This window comes from Eptesicus fuscus, chromosome 21 (assembly GCF_027574615.1).
Source record: "Eptesicus fuscus isolate TK198812 chromosome 21, DD_ASM_mEF_20220401, whole genome shotgun sequence".
NCBI classification, from domain to species: Eukaryota; Metazoa; Chordata; class Mammalia; order Chiroptera; family Vespertilionidae; genus Eptesicus; species Eptesicus fuscus.
In genome coordinates, this window is record NC_072493.1 from 49,179,260 (window position 1) to 49,201,038 (window position 21,779).

A 21,779-nucleotide genomic window follows, 5' to 3' on the forward strand; every position below is an offset into this window, starting at 1 on the left:
GAGAGAAAAGGAAAAAAAGAAACCCCAACCCTTCAAACAAATAACTACAAAAAAAAAAAGCGATCAGTAAGGAGGAAGTGGTTAGCAAAAATAAACTTCCCTGAATTAGTGTCTCCAAAAGTCATCCTCTAAACCTAAATTGTGAGAGAAATGGGTAGATTTCACCCTAAGAAAGCTTTCGGACCTGAGTACTGTGAGTGCCCTCCCCTGATTGGATGTGAAACAATGCTGGGCAGGACTAACGAGGGACATGCTGCCGTCAGTACAACACTATGCCTTTTCTTCAGAGAGGACATGGCAGGAATTTAAAGAAAAAAACTGGGTTGAGCATCAAGAACCAAAGTAAAAAACCTCAAAAAACAAACACACACACAAAAAACCTGGACTCAGGTTCCTGCTCCCGCATTTACGACCTAGGGGAAATCAAGTGACAACGGGGTTTCAAATTTGCTTTATCTGTAAAATGGAATAAATACCTTCACTAGAGGCACAGCAACAGTCTTAAAAGAGCAAATAAAATAACACGTATGGCAATGTTTTGTCTATTATGAGGTGCCGTGCAAATTCAGGGTGTCCCAAAAAACTGCATACACGCTTTAACAGCTCAATTTTGAAAATGAAATGTGTTTTAATAAGCGCTGCCTTTATCATTATTCAATGTGCGTGTCTGGCCCTGACCGGTTTGGCTCAGTGGATAGAGCGTCGGCCTTCGGACTGAAGGGTCCCAGGTTCGATTCCGGTCAAGGGCATGTACCTTGGTTGCGGGCACATCCCCAGTGTGGGGTGTGCAAGAGGCAGCTGAATCGATGTTTCTCTCTCATCGATGTTTCTAACTCTCTATCCCTCTCCCTTCCTCTCTGTAAAAAAGTCAATAAAATATATTAAAACAAACAAACAACAACAACAAAAAAGTGCGTGTCTGCATTTGGGGGCGGGGGGGGACACCCTGTATATTACCAATTGCATCAGCTTTGTGGGATGAATCAAGACAGGTACGCCTGGAAAATCTTCCCGCCATGCCCTGTGCTGATACATCGGTGCGGTGAAAATGCCGTATGCAAACACTTCTATACAAACCCCGGCCTCAGGTTGTCTGTCTGGAGCCCAACCACTGGTCACAAGTTTGTTTGTGTTGGTTTTTTTTTTTTTTTTTGGGGGGGGGGTCAGGTTGTCAAAATCAAGGTTCCCGATCCTATGAATACCACCAAAGAAGGGTGAAATCTATTAGCTTCTGTCCTATGCAGCACAAATACCCTTTGTGAGCTTTTCGGCCTGTGTGACTACGGAGATGAATGTTGAACTTCCTTTTGCAAAAAGACTGCTGTCCATCAAGCGTGTCAAACTCGCGGCCAGCGGGCCGCATACATAAATGAGGCCTGCGGCCCGCCGGCCCGAGTTTGACACGCTTGCTGTACTGGCACATCCTTGCAACCATTCCCTGTGTTTTAAGCACGTGATGGTGACGTTCCAAGTGGTTCAGAAAGTGCGAGGGCTGGTGGGAGGCGTTCTCACACCCAGAGGGTCTCTCTTCAGGGCGACGCGCCAGGCACGCTGGGAATGTCCCCCGAAGGTGTCTCAACAGCAGCTGCAGGCCCCGGGCTCCTCCCGAGGAGGGTGGAGCTGGTAGTGCTGCGTGAGCTGCGAGGGCCGGCTGAAGCACTTCCCGCACAGCCGGCACTGGAAGGGCCTCTCGTGAGCGTGGGTCCGGTAGTGCGAGACGAGCTGGGAGCTCTGGCGGAAGGCTCGGCTGCAGTCACAGCACTGGTGGGCCCTCGCCCCCACGTAGTCGTGCGTCTGCCGGTAGCGGATGAGGTGGGTCCGGCGGCGGGGCGGCGCCGGCGGGCGGGCTCTCGCCGCCTCGTGCGCTTGGAGGTGCTGCCGCAGGTGCGCGTGCTGGACGAACGCTCTGCCGCAGTGGACACACTCGTGGTAGTCGGGCGGCTCGGCGGCTCTCACACGGACACTGGGGAACGCGGGCGGCTGGTCGCCCGAGGCAGCGCCGCGACGTCCGCTGAGGCAGGGCACGAGGATGAGGTCTTCCCAGCACGGCTCACCCGGAGGGGGCTTCTTCCCCGCGTGGGTCTGCGCGTGTCTCCGAAGGGCCGCTCGGGTGCTGAAGGCTCTCCGGCAAACGTCACAGGTGTGGACTGGGGTCTCGTGCGGGGAGGGCTGGCTGACGGCCGGCGGGGCGCTGGGGCGGAGCCCAGGAGCGGAACACTCCCGGGGGGCCATCCCCAGGGGACCCTCTGGTGGTTCCGGGAGAGTCGAACGTCTCTCCGATGCGTCACTGTCGAGGCTCCTTTCCGGAGCGAGGGTCTGGGGCTCGCTCACCACAAGGCACAGGGGTCTCTCCTCGTGGGCCTGATGGGAATCCAGTGGATCGCCGGGAGAAGACTCTCCCGTGGGCCCTACAGGGCAGGGGTCAGCTACTTCCAGAGCCTCCGCTCCTGCCCCCGCGGGTGGCTTTTGTACAGGCAGGCGTTGCTCTGGAGGTAGCTCTGTGGCTCCGGGTCCTGTGCCCCAATCTAAAAGAAACGTAGAAGGTCCTCGACTCGCTGGACTCACAGAGACACCTCACCATCATCATCACAAGCAGACACAGGAGGAAGGGGCGCGCCGAGAACAGGACTGGCCTCTCGGAGGTCGGGGAGGGGTTGACACAGAAAGTCTTGCTAACCGCGTGGGTTTCCTTCTGAGGGAGGAAGGAGCTGGTCAAAAGGTCGGGCTTGATCAAGGCAACTCCCCGGATGGGAAAGAACCTGAAGTCGAGGAAATGACGTGTAAGACGACTGTAGCTCGGGAGAGACGATCGCGAACACCGTGGCCGCGGCCCGGCAGACACTCCAACGCCGCCGCCGGGAGCAGAGCGCGGAGGAAGCAGCAGAGCGAGGAAATGGACGGGTCGCCACCGGGAGAGGGTCACCGGGCCCGCCACCTTGGAGGTGATGTTGGGAAATGGTCTCTGAGGAAGCCCTGGGCGAGCCCGCGGTTTCCTCGCCCTGCTGTGCCACCGGCCAGTGTCTCCGCGTGGTCCCCGTTCAGAGAAGACCGCACCCCCTGAGCCCTCTGCGCCACGGCCCGGCCTCCACCAGCTCCGGCCCGCCCCACTTCAGCAGCCGCCCGACTGTGTGCTCTGCTGGCCTTTCTAAAGCCCGTTTTCCAGAGAAGAGCCGGAGGGATCTTTCTAGAACGGAACTGCCCAGCAGAATGCCCTGTGATCACGTCAACGTCTGTTTCCGCTATCCCACACGGTAGCTACTGGCCACCTGCAGCAAATGCGCATGTGACACGCGGTCGCTGTGAGCGAGGAACTAAGTTTTAAATTGTATGTAATGTGGATGGGGGTCCGTTTAAGTAGCGACACGTGGAGAGTGGCAGCCACGCCGCACAGCACAGTTCTGCGTTGTCAATAACGTCACCTCCTTCCCTGGCTCGAAACCTCCGCATGCCTTCTCCGCCTCTGACTTGGAACAGAATCCACATCCCTTAACCCCGTGGTCGGCAAACTCATGAGTCAACAGAGCCACATATCAACAGGACAACGATTGAAATTTCTTTTGAGAGCCAATTTTTTTTTTAAACTTCAACTCCTCCTAACGCCACTTCTTCAAAACAGACTCGCCCAGGCCGTGGTATTTTGTGGAAGAGCCACACTCAAGGGGCCAAAGAGCCGCACGTGGCTCGCGCGCCGCGGTTTGCCGACCACTGCCGTAACCTATCCCTACGTGGGCTGGCCCGCCTCTGTCTCCACAACCTCACCTCCTGCCCCCTCCGCTTCACTCAGACCATCTCCCTCTCCCCCGCCCCCTGCCGTTTCTGGAACACCCAAGCGCTTCCCAACCGCAGGGCCGCCGTATTTGCTGTTCCCTCTCCCTCACGTGACTGCCTGGCTCCCCTGTCCCTCGTTCACACCTTCCTCAGGGAGTTCTTTCCTGACTGGCCTCCCCACGTCGCTCTGGCTGCTGACACCCGTCCTCTATGACTTGTCTGTGTGTCCGTCACCGCCCACCCCCATCAGACCGCCAGCAGCACGGGTGGGATTCGGTCTATACTGTCTTCGCAGACCTGGGACAGTGCCTCGCCCACCACAGAGGCTCAGGAGGGATCCGTGGAATGATTGAAAGCATCAAAGAAGGAATGAACAAGTGAAAGATGAGAAGGCCATGGGGAAGACAGAGAGGCAGGCAGAGGAGTCCCCTTGGTGGTCCCTGAAATTTATGTTTTGCTGGGGGGGGGGGGGCGGGACCCACTTCTCCATCCACCCAGGAAAAGGCAGGAGGCCTGTGTCGATGAGCGCTGCACCAGGCACAGCTGCAGGTTCAGGGATGGGGATGGGACCCAAAATGGACCATGTGGAAAAGGAGGAGGCGGTGTCGAGAGCTTCTGTGGGAAAAGCTTCCCTGCTCTTCACACACGGCGGACCAGTCGTGTAATTGCTGGCTTTGCCCCGTGGCCAGATGAGTTTCTATGGGACGCGTACAAAAAACGTCCTACGTGCATGTCAAAGGCACGCTTTAAAATGGAATGCCCATTGCATTTTGAAGTTATTTATTACATGTTCTTTCACGCTAATCTCTTTTTAAAGTGTGATACTTCGCAACACACTGTGTAATACGCAGCGAGAATTCTCGTGATCCGTCCGCAATGTGTTATGAAGAAGGCTCTTTGGCCACCCCTGGGCTCTCTCACGCTCCCTCTGGACAGGGACAAAAAGCACAGCCTGGATTTGCGGACCGAGTGAAAGGAGAAAATGAAACGATGTCTGAAAACATCACGGAGCCCCTAAACTCAACCATCCCGTGACCAGGACGAAGCTAATAATCCCTCGGCGGTTTATGCCAGTGTGGGTATGGTTTTCTGTTAACAGCAGCTGGCTGATGGGCCGGTTCACAGGAGAGGACTTCATAAAGGTGGAAAGCGTTACCACCCCGGAGCCACAGACTTTGGAGAAGGCAAAGTCTAGAAGGATCTTCTCCTTGATCGTGAAAGGATGTCTGTGGGGACCTTTTGGGGAAGCTGTACACCAAGCATGTCAAACTCGCGGCCCGCAGGCTGCCTGCGGCACACAACGAGTATTTCTGTGGCCCAGACAATGGAACAGTATGTAAGAAACGTTTTAATAAAAATTTCGTAACTTAATTTTTACCATATCCTGTTATACATAATTGTTAATAGCGAACTACAATAGTTCGCTAATGACTGATGACTGTCATCGTGTGGCATTCGTGTCCCTTACGCGCAGAGGCACCATCTCTCTCCACTAACACCAGCTGCGAATGTTCTAGCAGCCGATGGCCACGTCGTTAGTCTCGGACTTATTTGGAGTGCGCAACAGGAAATGTTTTGCTTTTGGAGAACAAGAAAAAAATAGGTTTATTTGCGTGACGCTTATTCATTTGTGCAGTTGTTCAGCGTCTGGTAATTTCATGTTCAAGAAAAAAATTAATGTTTATTAAAATGTTCCACTATGTTATGTTAATGACGACTCATTTATTTCAGCCCTTTGCATTCAGCACGTCTCTATTGAAATAAACCTACGCTTCTATGAACATGGAAGCTTCTGCCCTGGTTGGTTTGGCTCAGTGGATGGAGCGTCGGCCTGTGGACTGAAGGGTCCCGGGTTCGATTCCGGCCAGAGGCAGAGGCCTGGGTTGCAGGCTTGATCCCCAGTGTGGGGCGTGCAGGAGGCAGCCAATCAATGATTCTCTCTCATCATTGATGTTTCTCTCTCCCCCCCTCGCCTTTCCTCTCTGAAATCAATGAAATATATTTTTAAAAAAGAAAATGGAAGCTTTTGTTTTTTTTGCAGCCACATCCACTTCCACCTTGTTTATTCGGCCCGTGTTGGCCTTTGAGTTGGACATGCTCGGTCTAGAAGGTTCTTCCTCTTGAGTCATAAGAGGATGTCGGTAGGGGAAGCCCGCTGGGGAAGGTGCACAGTGAGAGGGAGAGAGCGCGTGCAGGCAGGGGCAGGGGATGGAAACCAGGCTGTGGGTTAAGGAGGAGGGAGCCTCCTCCACAAGCCGGGGGCGCTGCCCCGAGAGAAAGCGGCGGCAGCTGGACAGAGAGGCCGCCTCACAGCGTGTTTCCTGTGGTCTCGGTTCACGAGGAAAGACCAGTGATCTCCAGCGGCAAGAGCAAAGGCACAGATGAACGGAGGGCGCGGGGCCCTAGAGAAAAGGGAACGCGACCTCCCAGGAGCTGGGCAACAGGGCGAGAGGAGCAAGCGTCAGAGAGGAGAGGAGAGGAAGGACCGAGCGTGCGGGAGACGGCGACGCCTCTGGAGCCCGAGGGGACAGCACTTACCAGCTTCCTCCCTGACCTGAGCGGCTTTGAAGAGGCTCCCTGACGAACAGCCCCTGCCCCCACCTCCACGGGCTTATCCCTCCCTCCTCACCTGGACCTGTCTTTGTATCGCTGCCTTCCTCCATCGCACATGACTCCTCCTCTTCCAGCTGCGCGATAATGTCGGGTCTAGGGAACTGGTACCCTGAGGAGGAAGAAGACTCGAGACTTAGGGGCGCCTCCCAGCCCGGGCTCTAAAGGCTCCGTGACAATAAGGAAGGCGCAGATTCACACACAAGGAAAACGGAGGCTGTTTCGCACACGTATGACTTCAGGACGCTTCCAGCAACGTCTGGAGACATTTTATTTCATTTTTGGGGGGGTATTTTTCCATTGATGTTGGGAGAGTAGAAGGGAGGGGGAGAGACACAGAGAGAAACATGGATGTGAGAGAGACACACTGATTGGGTGCCTCCCGTACACGCCCTGACCAGGGCCAGGTATCGAGCCTGTAACCCAGGTAAGTGCCCAATATCAGATTCGAACCCAGGAGCCTTCAGTCTTCAGGCCAACGCTCTATCCACTGAGCCGAACTGGCTAGTGATAGATCCTCCCTTCCCCCAACTGGTGGGCGGAGTATGAGGTAACTTGCGGCCTGGAAATACCTGAGTGCCTAACCAGGCACCTTATACGGACTATACATTGAACCACCAATCAGCACCTGCCAAATACCCTAAGCCAGTGGCCGGCAAACTCCTTAGTCCACAGAGCCAAATATCAACAGTACAACGATGGAAATTTCTTTTGAGAGCCAAAATTTTTAAACTTAAACTTCTTCTAATGCCACTTCTTCAACATAGACTCGCCCAGGCCGTGGTATTTTGTGGAAGAGCCACACTGAAGGGGCCAAAGAGCCGCATGTGGCTCGCGAGCCGCAGTTTGCCGACCATGGCCTTAAGCCCTTGTCCCTAAGTACCTGAGTGCCTAACAATGTACCTTATACAGACCATACTTCAAGCCACCCATCAGCGCGTGCCGAGTTCCCTAACCCCCATCCGTTCCCATTCCTCCCTCAGAAGGCGGGTTCCCCTGCACGGGCCGCTGTTCTCCCCTGCGAGACGGCCCGGCAGGTCTCTTTCCCCTCAGAAAGCCTGACGTCCTGGTTTTCGGCTCCCATTGGTCTCTCAGCTGGGGCAGGAGACGTTTTTGTGGTAACAGATTTTTTGTTTTTTTTTTGGGGGGGGGGCATGTTACTGGCATCTAATGGGATGCTGTGCACAGGGACGCCCCACAACACGGAGGAACCTGACACGTGTCCGTGGTGCCAAGGTTGGTGCCCTCTGCTCCAGAGCCAAAGCTGAAGCGGGGGAGGGGCCTGAGGGCTGCCCGGGGTCTGATGTTGGAGCTGCTGAGAGGGGTACAGCAGGCCTGTTTTCCGCCCCTCGGTCTTAGAACGCTTCTTCCCGCCCCACCTCCCTCCCGCTAGTTCTGTGGGCCCCAAACTTCCATCGTTTGCATACCACCTGCTACGGTCCGAATGCTGGTGTTCCCCCACCAATTCATAGGTTGAAACCCTAGCCTGGCGGGTATGGCTCAGTGGTTGATGTCGATCCATGAACCAAGAGGTCCAGATCCATCGTGGTTCAATGCTGGGTCAGGGCACAAGCCTGGGTGCGGGCTGGATTCCCCAGTGGGGATCGTGCAGGAGGCAGCCGATCCATGATTCTCTCTCATCATTGATGTTTCTCTCTCTCTCTTTCTCCGCCCCCCCCCCCTTCTCTCTCCCTCCCATCCACTCTCTCTGAAAACCAATGGGAAAAATATCCTCGGGGAAAGATTAAGAACAAACGCTGAAGGTTAACATAGCAATAGGTACCACAGAAACAAGGCCCCTGAGTTCTGGCTAGCTTCTAGCTTCGCTGCCTGTCTAAGGCTCAGAGCTGGATATCTCTCCGCTAAAACGGAAGATGAACAAGATGCAGAGGCGTGCGAGCACCAAACTGACACTCTCCCCGCGGTAACCAGAAAGCTGGAAAGACCGTTAGGAGTCCCTTTCTCACCAACTGACCGAAGGGTTATTTCACGCTGTTCACGTACCACCTAAAATAGTCTTCCACGGAACCCACTGCCCTCACCCCGCACGCGGGAGGACCATGTCCTGGGTCCGTGTTCGGCAAACTCATTAGCCAACAGAGCCAAATATCAACAGTCCAACGATTGAAATTTCTTTTGAGAGCCAAATTTTTAAACTTCAACTTCTTCTAACGCCACTTCTTCAACATAGACTCGCCCAGGCCGTGGTATTTTGTGGAAGAGCCACACTCAAGGGGCCAAAGAGCCGCATGTGGCTTGTAAGCCGCAGTCTGCCGACCACTGTCCTGGGTGATATGTAAGATCCCTATTCACCCCAAGCTTTCTGTGACACCGGAAGCCAGAAACGCTCCAGGTCACGGCACAAGGGCTGCAAAGGTCAAACGGGTTTATTCCGCCAATTTCAAGGCACAGAGGTGGTCCCGGGGAGAAGACGTATGGTGTGAATCTTTAGATCAGTTTGGGGGGGGGTACAGCAATCTTTACACTACGAAGTCTCCTGATCCATGAACATTGGCTGTACGGCTTCTTTTGAGGTCAGACACGTATTATGTTTTCTCTGTGTCTATGTTTGTGTCTGATTTTTTTTCTCTTTCAGAAACACAGAAGCCGAAAACGCCGGTACGTTTGCCAAGGCTGATGGAGGGGAGGGAAAGAGCGGGCAGAAATACCTGGAGTGTCAACTCCAGTGGCCCCAGGGCCACTTTCAACAATAAAGATTAAAAAAAGAGAGAGACATGTAAAGTTCTTAGATTAATGCTTGACACATATTAACTGCTCACGAACTTGACATGACATGGACATATTGTCTCTGACCTGGTTGAGACTCACTGACTCACGGGAGGGCAGAGAAGAGCTTCGGACCACTGCCCTCGTCGAGAACCAAGAGCGGAGAACCAGGCCAGGCGCCCGGGAGAAGGCGGACTCACCTAAGGAGACCAGGCTCCTGTAATTCTCCAGCGTCACCTCCCGGTGGAGGCGCCGCTGAGCAGCACTCAGCGAGGTCAGCTCCTCCTGGCTGAAGTCCACAAACACATCCTGGAAAGTCACCAGCTCCTAAAACGACAGTCACAAACGCTGGGAACCCAGAAATGATCCGAGCGGCGGGGAAGGAGCCCGATGAGAGACGACTGAATGGGAAGCGGATGTGCAGACCAGCAGGGGGTGACAGGGACCTGGCAATGTGCCTCTGTCTTTTTTAAAAAATATATATATATATTTTTTATTGATTTCAGAGAGGAAGGGAGAGGGAGAGAGAGAGAGAGAGAAACATCCATGATGAGAGAGAATCATGGCTTGGCTGCCTCCTGCACGCCTCCTCTACTGGGGATCAAGCCCGCAACCCAGGCATGTGCCCTTGAATGGACTCGAACCCGGGACTCTTCAGTTCACAGGCTGATGCTCTATCCACTGAGCCACACCGGCCAGGGCATGCCTCTGTCTTGTAGTCTGAAGGAATGAAGAACGTTTCTGAGCCAGATCCTGCTGCTGGGTACTATGAGGGAGGATACCCCACCCTCAGGCATCAGAGCTGGGCTGAAATCCTGGCTCTGGTTCTTCCTTGTCAGCGTTGTGAGTGTGGGTTAGGGTAAGCCTTAGTGACTCACCTGTAAAACACAAGGAGCTCAGAACCCAGCCAGGTAGCTCAGTTGGTTAGAGCAGTTGGTCGGCAAACTCATTAGTCCACAGAGCCAAGTATCAACAGTACAATGATTGAAATTTCTTTTGAGAGTCAAATTTTTTAAACTTAAACTTCTTCTAACGCCACTTCTTCAAATAGACTCGCCCAGGCCGTGGTATTTTGTGGAAGAGCCACACTCAAGGGGCCAAAGAGCCGCATGTGGCTCGTGAGCCGCAGTTTGCCGACCACGGGGTTAGAGCATCGGCCTGATACGCCAAGGTTGCAGGTTTGATCCCCTGGCAGGGCACACACAAGAACCAGCCGATGAATGCATAAATAAGTGGAACAATACTAGTAAAAGTTGATGTTCCTCTCTTTCTCTCCCCTTTCCCCTCTCTCTCTCAAATCATAAACAAATTTTAAAAATGTAAAGAAAAAAAAACACACCAAAAGCTCATAAATATGAAGAGATATCCCATCTTAATTAATAAACAGGGAAATGCAAATCAAAATGACCAAGTACCACTTCAGACCCATTCAACTGACAAAAATCAAGACGTCTGACAAAGCCCTAGCTGGTGTGGCTCAGTGGATAGAGAGTTGGCCTGCGGACTGAAGGGTCCCACGTTCGATTCCAGTCAAGGACACATGCCTGGGTTGCGGGCTCGATCCCCAGTAGGGGGTGTGCTGGAGGGAGCCAATCAATGATTCTCCCTCACCATTGATGCTTCTATCTCTCTCTCCCTCTCCCTTCCTCTCTGAAATCAGTAACATATATTTAAAAAGAAAAGAAAAGAAGTCTGACAATACCAAATGTGGACCCTCAGATCTTAGAAGATGCTAAGGGAAATGTAAATGGGGAAACCACTTTGGACCCAGAAATTCTGTTCCCAAGTACATATCTGCTCATGTGCCTAGAGACAGAGATGTTTATAGCCGCACTGTTCGCAGCAGCTAAAACTGGGAAACAACGTCCACTTACAGAAGAGATAAATACACGCTGGTATAGTCACACGATAGATTAACCCTTTGCACTCGCTCGCTTTTTTCTCGATTCCTTTATTTTAATGCTAACCGTGTCGAGTCACACTCGACATCTGAGTGCAAAAGGTTTTAATACTCCAGCAACACAAGCTAGTTATCTACAGTTCCACACGCCAACCTGTATAACTTAAGGTTGCATTTAAAAAGCAGATGTTAGGAGACGATATAAGACCATTTAACTAATTTCCACCATTCGTGTTTTCAGGGAAACATCATGCAAACCAATGAGCATGTGATTTAAACGAGAGGTCACAAAACAAAACAAAAACAAATAAACGTGAGCCCAGGCGCTGGCTGCCCAGCTCCTACAGAGTTTATGTGGCTCACAGGAGTCTTTTATTCTTTTTAAAAAATTCGTATTAGCCCTGGCTGGTTTGTCTCAGTGGGTAGAGCGTCGGCCTGCGGACTGGAGGGTCCCAGGCTCGATTCCGGTCAGGGGCACATGCTCGGGCTGTGGGCTCCATCCCCAGTGGGGGGACATGCAGGAGGCAGCTGATCCATGATTCACGCTCATCATGGATGTTTCTATCTCTCCCTTCCTATCTGAAACCAATAACGATATATTTTACAAAAATTCATATTAGCTACCAACACAACAAATTTTGTATATTTCGTATTACTAACTGGAGTTGTGGCTTCTTTTTAACAAATCAGAAGGCCTGGACCCACATTCTCACACGGCACCACCAGCTGCAGCTGCCCTCCGCCCCTGGGTGGTGCAGGCACGCCCGTTCGTCACACCCCGCCCCTCTGTAACCCCCTTGTTCACGGTACCTGGGCAGCTCCCGCGGGCGCCTCCACTCGGGACTCTTGAGACGGGCACTGTCGGAACAGAGGGCGGCTTTCAGGAGCATGTTCTCCTGGAACAGAGTTTCTCTACCCCTTTCCCGCTTCGCCACCCCCCGTGAATTATTTCTGGTTCTAAAGGAAAAGCAGTGTATGCATTGGATTGTCTGTGAGGTTTCAGAATGTGACGGAACAAGAACCTTCAGGAGTGGATTTTGGGGGAGGGGGAAAGAAAGAAAGAAAACCCCACATCAGGATCCTATCCCTGAAGTAGCTGCCATTTGCTTCATAAAGAAAAAGGAGCCCTGGCTGGTTTGGCTCAGTGGATAGAGCGTCGGCCTGCGGACTGAAGGGTCCCAGGTTCGATTCCGGTGAAGGGCATGTACCTTGGTTGCGGGCACATCCCCAGTGGGGGATGTGCAAGAGGCAGCTGATCGATGTTTCTCTCTCGTCAATGTTTCTAACTCTCTATCCCTCTCCCTTCCTCTCTGTAAAAAATCAATAAAATATATATTTTTTTTTAAAGAAAAAGGAGCATAATAATAGCGCAAACCACAGGGTTGATTTGAATAAGCCGCCACTGCCCTGGTTGGCGTGGTTCAGTGGTTAGAGCGGTTATTCCTTGAACCAAAGTTTCATTCCTGGTCAAGGGCATGTACCTGGGTTGCAGGTTTGATCCCGGCCCTGGTCAGGGCGTGTGCAGGAGGCAACCATCAATGTGTCTCTCTCACATTGATATTTCTCTCTCCCTCCCTCCCTCTCTTCCACTCTCTAAAAATCAATGGGAAAAATATCCTCAGGTGAGGATGAGCAGCAACAAAAAGAGGTAAGAAAGAGAAAAAATGTTAAAGATGTTAGTGTGTGGGACAGCGATAATTACAACAGAGAAAAACAAAGCTGCAAAGGGGGATACAAGAGCCAGACGAAGATTTCACATGGGGTAGTCAGGGAAAGGCATAGTTACGTGATATTTATACTAAAGCCCCGGAGCATGAAAATTCATGCACTGGAGGGGGGGGCCCTCAGCCTGGCCTGCCCCCTCTCACAGTCCAGGAGCCCTCCCAGCAGGAGGGGACCCGGCGATCAGGGGAAGGCGACGCCCCCATCACACCTCTGCTGCTGCCACTGACAGCAGCGCAAGCCTTGGCCAGCCCCAGTTACCTGAGCCTTGGGCAGTCCTGGGCGGCCCTGGGCGGCTGGGGGGCTGAGGGGACTGGGGGACTCCGGAGGCAGCTGAGCTGAGCAGCTGGCCCACCTGGGGGCAGGCCTGGCCTTGCCGCGTGCCTGCCACTCTGGCAGGGCTGAGGGGACTGGGCGCCACCATCTTGTGGCTGTGGGTGCCACCATCTTTGAGGGTGGGGCAGTCAATTAGCATATTCCCTCCTTATTGGCTGTGGCTGCCGCCAGCTTTGCGACAACGTGAGGGTCAATTAGCATATTCCCTCTTTATTAGATAGGATGAAAACGTGAAGGAAATGAGGGTGTGGTTCAGTTGGATAGGAAAGGTGCAGGAGCCGGGAAGGGGAGGTCCCCGTAGAGACCGACTCAGAAGCAAGCCTGACTCACCTGGCGTCCAGCAGGGGGCAAGGCATCACGTGTGTCTGGTTCCCCCTTTAGGTGTTCTTTGGCGTTCCTCTCCTCTGCAAGGATGGGATTCCGAGCAGGGAAATCTAGAAGGGCGGAGGAAATGACCATGGAACCGAGTCTAGTCTGGCAGCAATCACAGACAGAGCACGGGGCCTGCCCCTCCCACAGCACCCTGCCCTGCCCTGGGAGGTTAACAGCAGCTCCGGACTTCCATGACAGAGGAAGACCGTAGGGATGCTTTCTCAGTTCAATACAGCACGTCTTCCAACGCTCTCCAGTCACTTCCCAGTTCTAAGTCCTTGGACGGCTCCCCATTGCCTTTCGAATAAAACGAAAGCTCCCTCTATGTTAGCAGTTCCCAGTGCCACAATACACTCAGAATCACCAGGGAATCCATTTCTAAACTGTAAAATGTAAGTACTTATACTGATAAAGACTCTTGTAAGGATTAACATTACTATGTAAAGCACATCGTAGGCATGAAAAAATGGCAGCTCTTATTAAGATACACACACACACACACACACACACACACACACACACACACACTGAGTGGCCAGATGATGATGATCTCTGAACGCATACTCATCTGGCCACTCCGTGTTCTTCTCCTGAGCACCTCATTTATTTGATATCACAGATACTATAAACCGTGCACCTGATCAGTGTTCCCCTTTGCACTGGCTGACAGAAAGCTCAGGGCAAATAGGTGGTTGATCTCCAGCAAAAGTCTAGAATACTTTTGGTGCCCACTTGAGATACAAGTACACTTAGTGGCCAGATTATTATGCGTTCAGAGATCATCATCATCTGGCCACTCAGTATATGTATATGTATATATATATACTGTGAGTAAAAGTACAGACCGGGCAAGGGCAGGGATCGCAAAGGTCAATTACTAATCTTGGGGCCATGGGCAAGTTATTCAGCCTCTTTGTGCTTCTGTCTCCCTGTCTATAGAACAAGAGCTACTAAGAGAAACAAAATAAATGACTATGCGTAAAACATCTAGAATTTGAAGTGCTGAACTTGTTCACTGTATCTTCAAAATTCTTTTAAGGAATGCATATAACTGCATTAATCACAATCCTTTATTTCTTTTTTTCTTTAAAATATATTTTATTGATTTTTTACAGAGAGGGAGAGGGACAGAGAGTTAGAAATTAGAAACATCGATGAGAGAGAACACATCAATCAGCTACCTCCTGCATGCCCCCTACTGGGGATGTGCCTGCAACCAAGGTACATGCCCCTGACTGGAATCGAACCTGGGACCTTTCAGTCCACAGGCTGACTCTCTATCCACTGAGCCAAACCGGTTAGGGCAGTGGTTGGCAAACTCATTAGTCAACAGAGCCAAATATCAACAGTACAAAGATTGAAATTTCTTTTGAGAGCCACATTTTTAAAACATAAACTTCTTCTAACGCCACTTCTTCAACATAGACTCGCCCAGGCCGTGGTATTTTGTGGAAGAGCCACACTCAAGGGGCCAAAGAGCCGCGTGTGGCTCGCGAGCCGCAGTTTGCCGACCATGGTGTTAGGGCAATCCTTTATTTCTTGTTCTGGCATCAGCGTTGAGCCATGCACGACTCTCATGTTTATTTTAAATGGATTCATTTACATTTTTAATTATAAAGCCTATAAGTTCACTACCCAACCCCCAAAGGAGAACATTCCCAATTAATTTACATCTACCCGTGTACTTCTCCTGCCACACCCAGCCTTCTAACCAGAGACAGCAACGGCCTTGAATCCTCATTTGTTGTCCGCTGGCCTCTCTGTTGCATTCAGAGGACTGTGAGGAGTAAATGGCGTTCTTTTCTCATTACTGAAACGCCCTTCGTTCCAATCAGTTTCCAGACCAGTCACATTTTAGCAGAGATTAAACCTCTAGGTCTTGTGTTCCCCACATTTCAGACCCTGTATTTTTGGCTGGGTGTGTTGTTTTAGATAAGAAAAGGGGGGAGTGCCGAAACCGGTTTGGCTCAGTGGATAGAGCGTCGGCCTGTGGACTGGAAGGTCCCAGGTTCGATTCCGGTCAAGGGCATGTACCTTGGTTGCGGGCACATCCCCAGTGCGGGGTGTGTAGGAGGCAGCTGGTCGATGTTTCTCTCTCATTGACATTTCTAGCTCTCTATCCCTCTCCCTTCCTCCCTGTAAAAATCAATAAAATATATTAAAAAAAAAAAAGAAATGGGGGGAGCCCTAACTGGTGTGGCTCAGTGGATAGAGCGTCGGCCTGCAGACTGAAGGGTCCCAGGTTCTATTCCGGTCAAGGGCATGTACCTTGGTTGCGGGCACATCCCCAGTAGGGGGTGTGCAGGAGGCAGCTGATGGATGTTTCTCTCTCATCAATGTTTCTAACTCTCTATCCCTCTCTCTTCCTCTCTGTAAAAATCAACAAAATATTTTTTTAAAAGAAGATGGGAGGAGAGGAGGACAACCCTGGAGAGAGGGGCACTCTCAGAGAAATAATATTAAAAGCAAAACCCAAACACAAGCATGTCTTCCACGTCGTAGGAGGCAGGTTAGACAGGATTATGCAATGCAGCCTCTCATTCATCCCACACATTTTTATTCATCTCCGATAACATGCCAGGCATACAGCAGATGCTCCATAAGTGGAAGTGGCAAATCGCCTCCTTCCTGTCTCACCTTCCTTCCCACATGCTTGGATCAGGTTGGCCACCAGGGTTCCCGCCTCCTTGCTGCTCTTGGGCCGCCTGGATCTCACCCACTTCTGCACCTCCTCGGGCAGGGTGCTCAGAAACTGCTCCAGCACCAGCAGCTCCATCATCTGTTCCTTGGTGTGGGTCTCGGGCTGCAGCCACTGACCACAGAGCTCCCGGATTTGGCTCAGAGCTTGCTGCGTCCCCGTCACGGAGAGGGACTGAACATACCTCAGCTTTTCATGAGACATTTTCAGAACCCCTGGGTTTCGCATGGGCATGGTTTCCGGACCACGCACACAAAGGAGCTGAGGGTTCCTCAAGATATCCAAAACGGTTGTCCTGTGCGCCATCTTTACAGCTTGGTCCTTTGCAGGATAAAGATAGGAAGAAAGGATACAGAAACGCCAGGACCTGCAGGAATGACAGAGACAGACTTACAAATGGCCTGCATAGTTAGGGCTGGACAGTGGGGGAGAGCTGATCGGAGGCAAAGGAAGCTAGCTCATTTCACACAAATATATATTCACAAACATGTGCACTTCTACAGACATCATGCTGCCTCAGCCCCACTCCCAGGTCCAGAAAAGCCACAGCCACAGGCTAGAAATAATTCAGAAAGGGCATGGAACGGAAAAGAGACTTGGATTCCCAAACCACAAGGAACTGAACAAATCTGATGAGCCAGGGAAGAATTTCATTTCAAAATATAAATGATTTTAAACAACTATACATTATACAGGATGAAGAAAGAGCTTTATCATACATACGCCCTGAATTCATATGCAAAATATATAAAGTACGCATACAAATTGGTAAGAAAAAAGCAGACAAAATAAGGGCAAAAGGTTAAGAGATTTGAGAAAAATGGCCAAAAAACCACACATATGAAACAGGGCTCAACTTCGTTAGCAGAGAAATAGGAATTAAAACCAATGAGCTATCACTACACATCCTTCACAATGCTCAAAAAAAAAAAAAAAAATCAGACATTAGTGAGTGTTCAAGAGGAGACAGAGCCACAATAGAACGGCACATGTATGCACGGGGACTAGGAACAATTGAGGACATGGGTGTATCCTGCTGTTGAGCAAAAGAAACCAAGCTTTTTTTTTTTTTTTAAGCCCACATTCAATGACTCTATTTTTATAACGGTCAAAAACAGGCAAAATGAGTCTAAGGTGTTAAAAGTCAAAATAGTGGCCTGGCGGGTGTGGCTCAGTGGTTGAGCATGGACCTAGGAACCAGGAGCTCACGGTTTGATTCCAGTCAAGGGCACATGGCTGCGTTTCGGGCTCAATCCCCAGTAGGGGGCGTGCAGGAGGCAGCCGATCAGTGATTCTCTCTCATCATTAATGTTTCTATCTCTCTCTCCCTCTCCCTTCCTGAGATCAATAAAAATTTATCTTAAAAAAAAAAAAGTCAGAATAGTGGTTACTGTTGGGACTAGGGGCAGCAGTGGTGATGCCTGGGAGGAGACAACCGAAGGGGCTACTGGGAAGCTGGAAATGTTCTATTTCTTAATCTACGAGCTCATGGCATAGACACAGTATGTTCCCTTTGTGAATACTGAGTTCTGCACTTAGGGTTTGTGACCTTTTCTGCACATATACTTCACTAAAAGTTTTTTAGCTGTGCCCTAGCTGGTTTGGCTCAGTGGCTGGAGCGTTGGACTGAAGGGTCCCAGGTTCAATTCCAGTCAAGGGCACATGCCTGGGTTGTAAGCTCGATCCCTAGTAGGGGGTGTGCAGGAGGCAGCCAATCAATGGCTCTCTCTCCTCATTGATGTTTCTATCTCTCTCCCTCTCCCTTCCTCTCTGAAATCAATAAAAATATTTTTTCAAAAAAATGTTTAGCTGTTATAGTTGTTGGGAAACATCTAGGTTATAGTATTAAGTGAAAAAAAACAAACAAACAGGAAACTAGCTTGTACATAGAATATATGCTTAACCATATAAAGCACTAGAAAAGACATTGAAAAGTAAACCAAAATACTGCACCAGGGGCTTATGTATGAATAGTGAGTTTATAAGGGACTTTTACAGGTGATTTTGTAGCCTCCCTAAAACCTATCTCCTGATTTCAAAAGCTCTACAATGAACCTTCATTTCTTCTACAATCAGAAAAATAAAGAACACTTCATTCTATTAGTTACATTCACTCTATGAAACCACGCGTGAAACTGCCATTTGGGGGAAACACTTTTTGTTGTTGTTAATCCTCACCCAAGGATATATTTTTTCCCCCGTTGATTTTTAGAGAGAGTGGAAGGGAAGGAAGGAGTAAGGGAGAAAAAGAGAGAAACATTGATGTGAGAGACTCATTGATTGATTGCCTCCCGCTGGCGCCTGGACAGGGGCCAGGGATGGAACCTGCAATCCAGGTACATGCCCTTTACTGGGAATTGAACCTGCGACCCTTCAGTCCATGAGCCAACGCTCTAACCACTTAGCCACACAGGCCAGGGCTGAGGGAAACACTTTTTCTTCCTTTTCTTCTCCTTACTAAAACACACCTGCTATTTCTATGGCATAATTTAACCATTTTTGTTTAAAGGCATTTTTGTTCTTCATTATTATAAATTATAATGCAGCGAACATCACTGTAACAGTGTGTATTTGTTCACATCCCTGATACTTCCCCTCTAGGACAGATTCCTCACAGTGAAATCACCTGGACAAAAGATATAAACTTTTAAAATTTTTCTTTCTTTTTACAATTTTTATTTTTTAAATTGAGGTATATTAACATACATTACATTAGTTTAAGGTGTACAACATAATGATTCAATATATGTACATTTGAAAGATAATTTTACTAGCTATGTTGCCGTAGGTTGACATTTAATTCTCAGCCAATTATGATGATCATTCCTGTCTTCTGGTTTCTATTGTTGAAATTTAAAAGTTAGCTCTGAGTCTAATTATAGTTCTTTTGTAGACAATAGGAGGAGGCCTGAGACAGGAGGGTCAGAACTGAGGGAGAGGAAGGGGTCCACAGCCAGGTCCAAGGGGAAGGGGAAGAGGAAGGAGAAGGACAGAGAGAGGACGAGTGGGGCAGGGAGAAGAGAAGGAACAGGGTTGAGGGAGAAGTGGTAGGGCCGGGGGAGAAACAGAGAGAGGAGGGATGGGACCAGGTAGAGAAGGTGGAGCAGAGCCCGGCAGGGTGGAAGAGGGAGAAACAGCACAGAGGAGGGTATGACTGAGACAAATGGGGAGGAGGGGTGAGAGGGCAGGCCAGGAGGAGAAGCGGGGCAGAGACAGAGCAGGGGAGGGACTGAGGTAGAGGGGCATGGGGGGCTGAGGTAGAGGGGACAGGGGTCTGAGGTGGAGGGGACGAGGGGCTGAGGTGGAGGGAACGAGGGGCTGAGGTGGATCGGACAGATGGCTGAGGTGGAGGTAGACAGGGGGCTGAGGTGGAGGGAATGGGGGGCCGAGGTGGAGGGGAATGAGGAGCTGAGGTGGAGGGGACGGGGTGGGGCTGAGGTGGAGGTGGGTGAGGGAGGCTGAGGTGAAGGGGAATGAGGGGCTGAGGTGAAGGGGACGGGGGTCTGAGGTGGAGGGGACAGGGTGGGGGCTGAGGTGGAGGGGATGGGGCTGAGGTGGAGGGGATGGGGTGGAGGCTGAGGTGGAGGGGATGGGGTGGGGGCTGAGGTGGAGGGGATGGGGTGGAGGCTGAGGTGGAAGTGGGTGAGGGGGGCTGAGGTGGAAGTGGGTGAGGGGGGCTGAGGTGGAAGTGGGTGAGGGGGGCTGAGGTGGAAGTGGGTGAGGGGGGCTGAGGTGGAGGGAATGAGAGGCTGAGGTAGAGGGGGACAAGGGAGCTGAGGTGGAGGGAGTGGGGGGCTGAGGTGGAGGGGGATGAGGGAATGAGGTAAAGGAGGATGAGGGGCTGAGGTGGAGGTGGGTGAGGGGGGCTGAGGTGGAGGGAATGGGGGGCTGAGTTAGAGGGTACAAGGGAGCTGAGGTGGAGGGGAATGAGGGGCTGAGGTAAAGGGGACAGGCGTGGAGGGGGAGGCGGATGAGGTAGAGGGGGGCGGGCGGAGGATGAGGTGGTGTCTGAGAGCAAGGAGGGGACGGGGCAGAGAAATGTCCGAGCTGGAGCCAGAGGGTCCGGGTGTGGTCAGGGGATGAGGGGGTCAGGTCAGGGGTGAGGAGGTCGGGTCAGGAGTGAGGGGGTCGGGTCAGGGGTGAGGAGGTCGGGTCAGGGGTGAGGGGTGAGGGTCAGGGATGAGGACGTCGGGTCAGGGGTGAGGGGTGAGGGCGGAGCAGGTGGACTCGCAGCGTCCGGTCCTGCGCAGGGGAAGCGGCCCGCGGGGAGGAGAGGTCGCCCTGCCGCCCCATGCCCTGGGCCCGGTCTCCTCACCCCACCGGGGCCTGGGCCAGCCCTGCACCCCCCGCCGCTCATCGCCTGAGGGCCCGCGTCACCCCTTTTCCCCATGCGCCCCCCTCAGGAGGGCCCAAGTCACCCCTGCCCCCCATGCGCCCCCCTCAGGGAGACCCGCGTCACCCCTTTCCCCCAGGCGCCCCCCTCAGGAGGGCCCGCGTCACCCCTGCCCCCCATGCGCCCCCCTCAGGGAGGCCCGTGTCACCCCTGCCCCCCATGCGCCCCCCCATGCGCCCCCCTCAGGGAGGCCCGCGTCACCCCTGCCCCCCATGCGCCCCCCTCAGGGAGGCCCGTGTCACCCCTGCCCCCCATGCGCCCCCCTCAGGGAGGCCCGTGTCACCCCTGCCCCCCATGCGCCCCCCCATGCGCCCCCCCATGCGCCCCCCTCAGGGAGGCCCGCGTCACCCCTGCCCCCCATGCGCCCCCCTCAGGGAGGCCCGTGTCACCCCTGCCCCCCATGCGCCCCCCTCAGGGAGGCCCGTGTCACCCCTGCCCCCCATGCGCCCCCCCATGCGCCCCCCCATGCGCCCCCCTCAGGGGGGCCCGCGTCACCCCTGCCCCCCATGCGCCCCCCCCAGGGAGACCCGCGTCACCCCTTTCCCCCATGCACCCACCTCAGGGGGGCCCGCGTCACCCCTGCCCCCCCATGTGTTGCTCTCAGGGGGGCCCGCGTCACCCCTGCCCCCCATGCGCCCCCCTCAGGGAGACCCGCGTCACCCCTGCCCCCCATGCGCCCCCCCAGGGAGACCCGCGTCACCCCTTTCCCCCATGCGCCCCCCCAGGGAGACCCGCGTCACCCCTTTCCCCCATGCGCCCCCCGCAGGGAGACCCGCGTCACCCCTTTCCCCCATGCGCCCCCCCCCAGGGAGACCCGCGTCACCCCTTTTCCCCATGCGCCCCCCCCAGGGAGACCCGCGTCACCCCTTTTCCCCATGCGCCCCCCTCAGGGAGACACGCGTCACCCCTTTCCCCCATGCGCCCCCCTTAGGGGGGCCCGCGTCACCCCTTTTCCCCATCCGCGTCACCCCTTTCCCCCATGCGCCCCCCTCAGGGAGACCCGCGTCACCCCTGCCCCCCATGTGTTGCTCTCAGGGGGGCCCGCGTCACCCCTGCCCTCCATGCGTCCCTCTCAGGGAGACCCGCCTCGTCCTGCCCCTCGAGGCGTCCCTCTCAGGGGGACCCCCCAACCCTGAGGGTGCCCCCGCCTGCCTGCGAGCTCGACCCTCCGTGGTGTCTCCCCCCCGGCACGCCGCGGCCCGGCGCCGGCCACCCGCCCGCGCGCTCACCTCGTCCGCCGCAGCCGCACGCCC

General features: G+C 53.0%; 1 protein-coding gene across 1 annotated transcript; it reads right to left on the reverse strand.

The window, feature by feature from the left end:
* Positions 1 to 1,575: 1,575 nt before the first annotated feature.
* On the reverse strand, positions 1,576 to 16,367 carry ZIM2 (zinc finger imprinted 2). Its single transcript, XM_054710096.1, has 6 exons — positions 16,073 to 16,367; positions 13,394 to 13,497; positions 11,816 to 11,863; positions 9,306 to 9,432; positions 6,398 to 6,490; positions 1,576 to 2,408 (listed from the first exon to the last, which is right to left on the reverse strand). The coding sequence occupies exons 1-6, from the start codon at positions 16,365 to 16,367 to the stop codon at positions 1,576 to 1,578; spliced, it is 1,500 nt and encodes a 499-aa protein (XP_054566071.1).
* Between the last annotated feature and the right edge of the window lie 5,412 nt (positions 16,368 to 21,779).

What these genes read in the sequence shown, in the direction of transcription:
- ZIM2 (XM_054710096.1), bottom strand. Translation starts at nt 16,367, where the DNA reads ATGCCCATGCGAAACCCAGGGGTTCTGAAAATGTCTCATGAAAAGCTG. An exon ending in CGCCCGCGGGAGCTGCCCAG is followed by an intron (nt 9,433 to 11,815) that starts GTACCGTGAACA and finishes CTGTCGTTTTAG; the next exon opens with GAGCTGGTGACTTTCCAGGA. An exon ending in CGATACAAAGACAGGTCCAG is followed by an intron (nt 2,409 to 6,397) that starts GTGAGGAGGGAG and finishes CCTGCCCTGTAG; the next exon opens with GGCCCACGGGAGAGTCTTCT.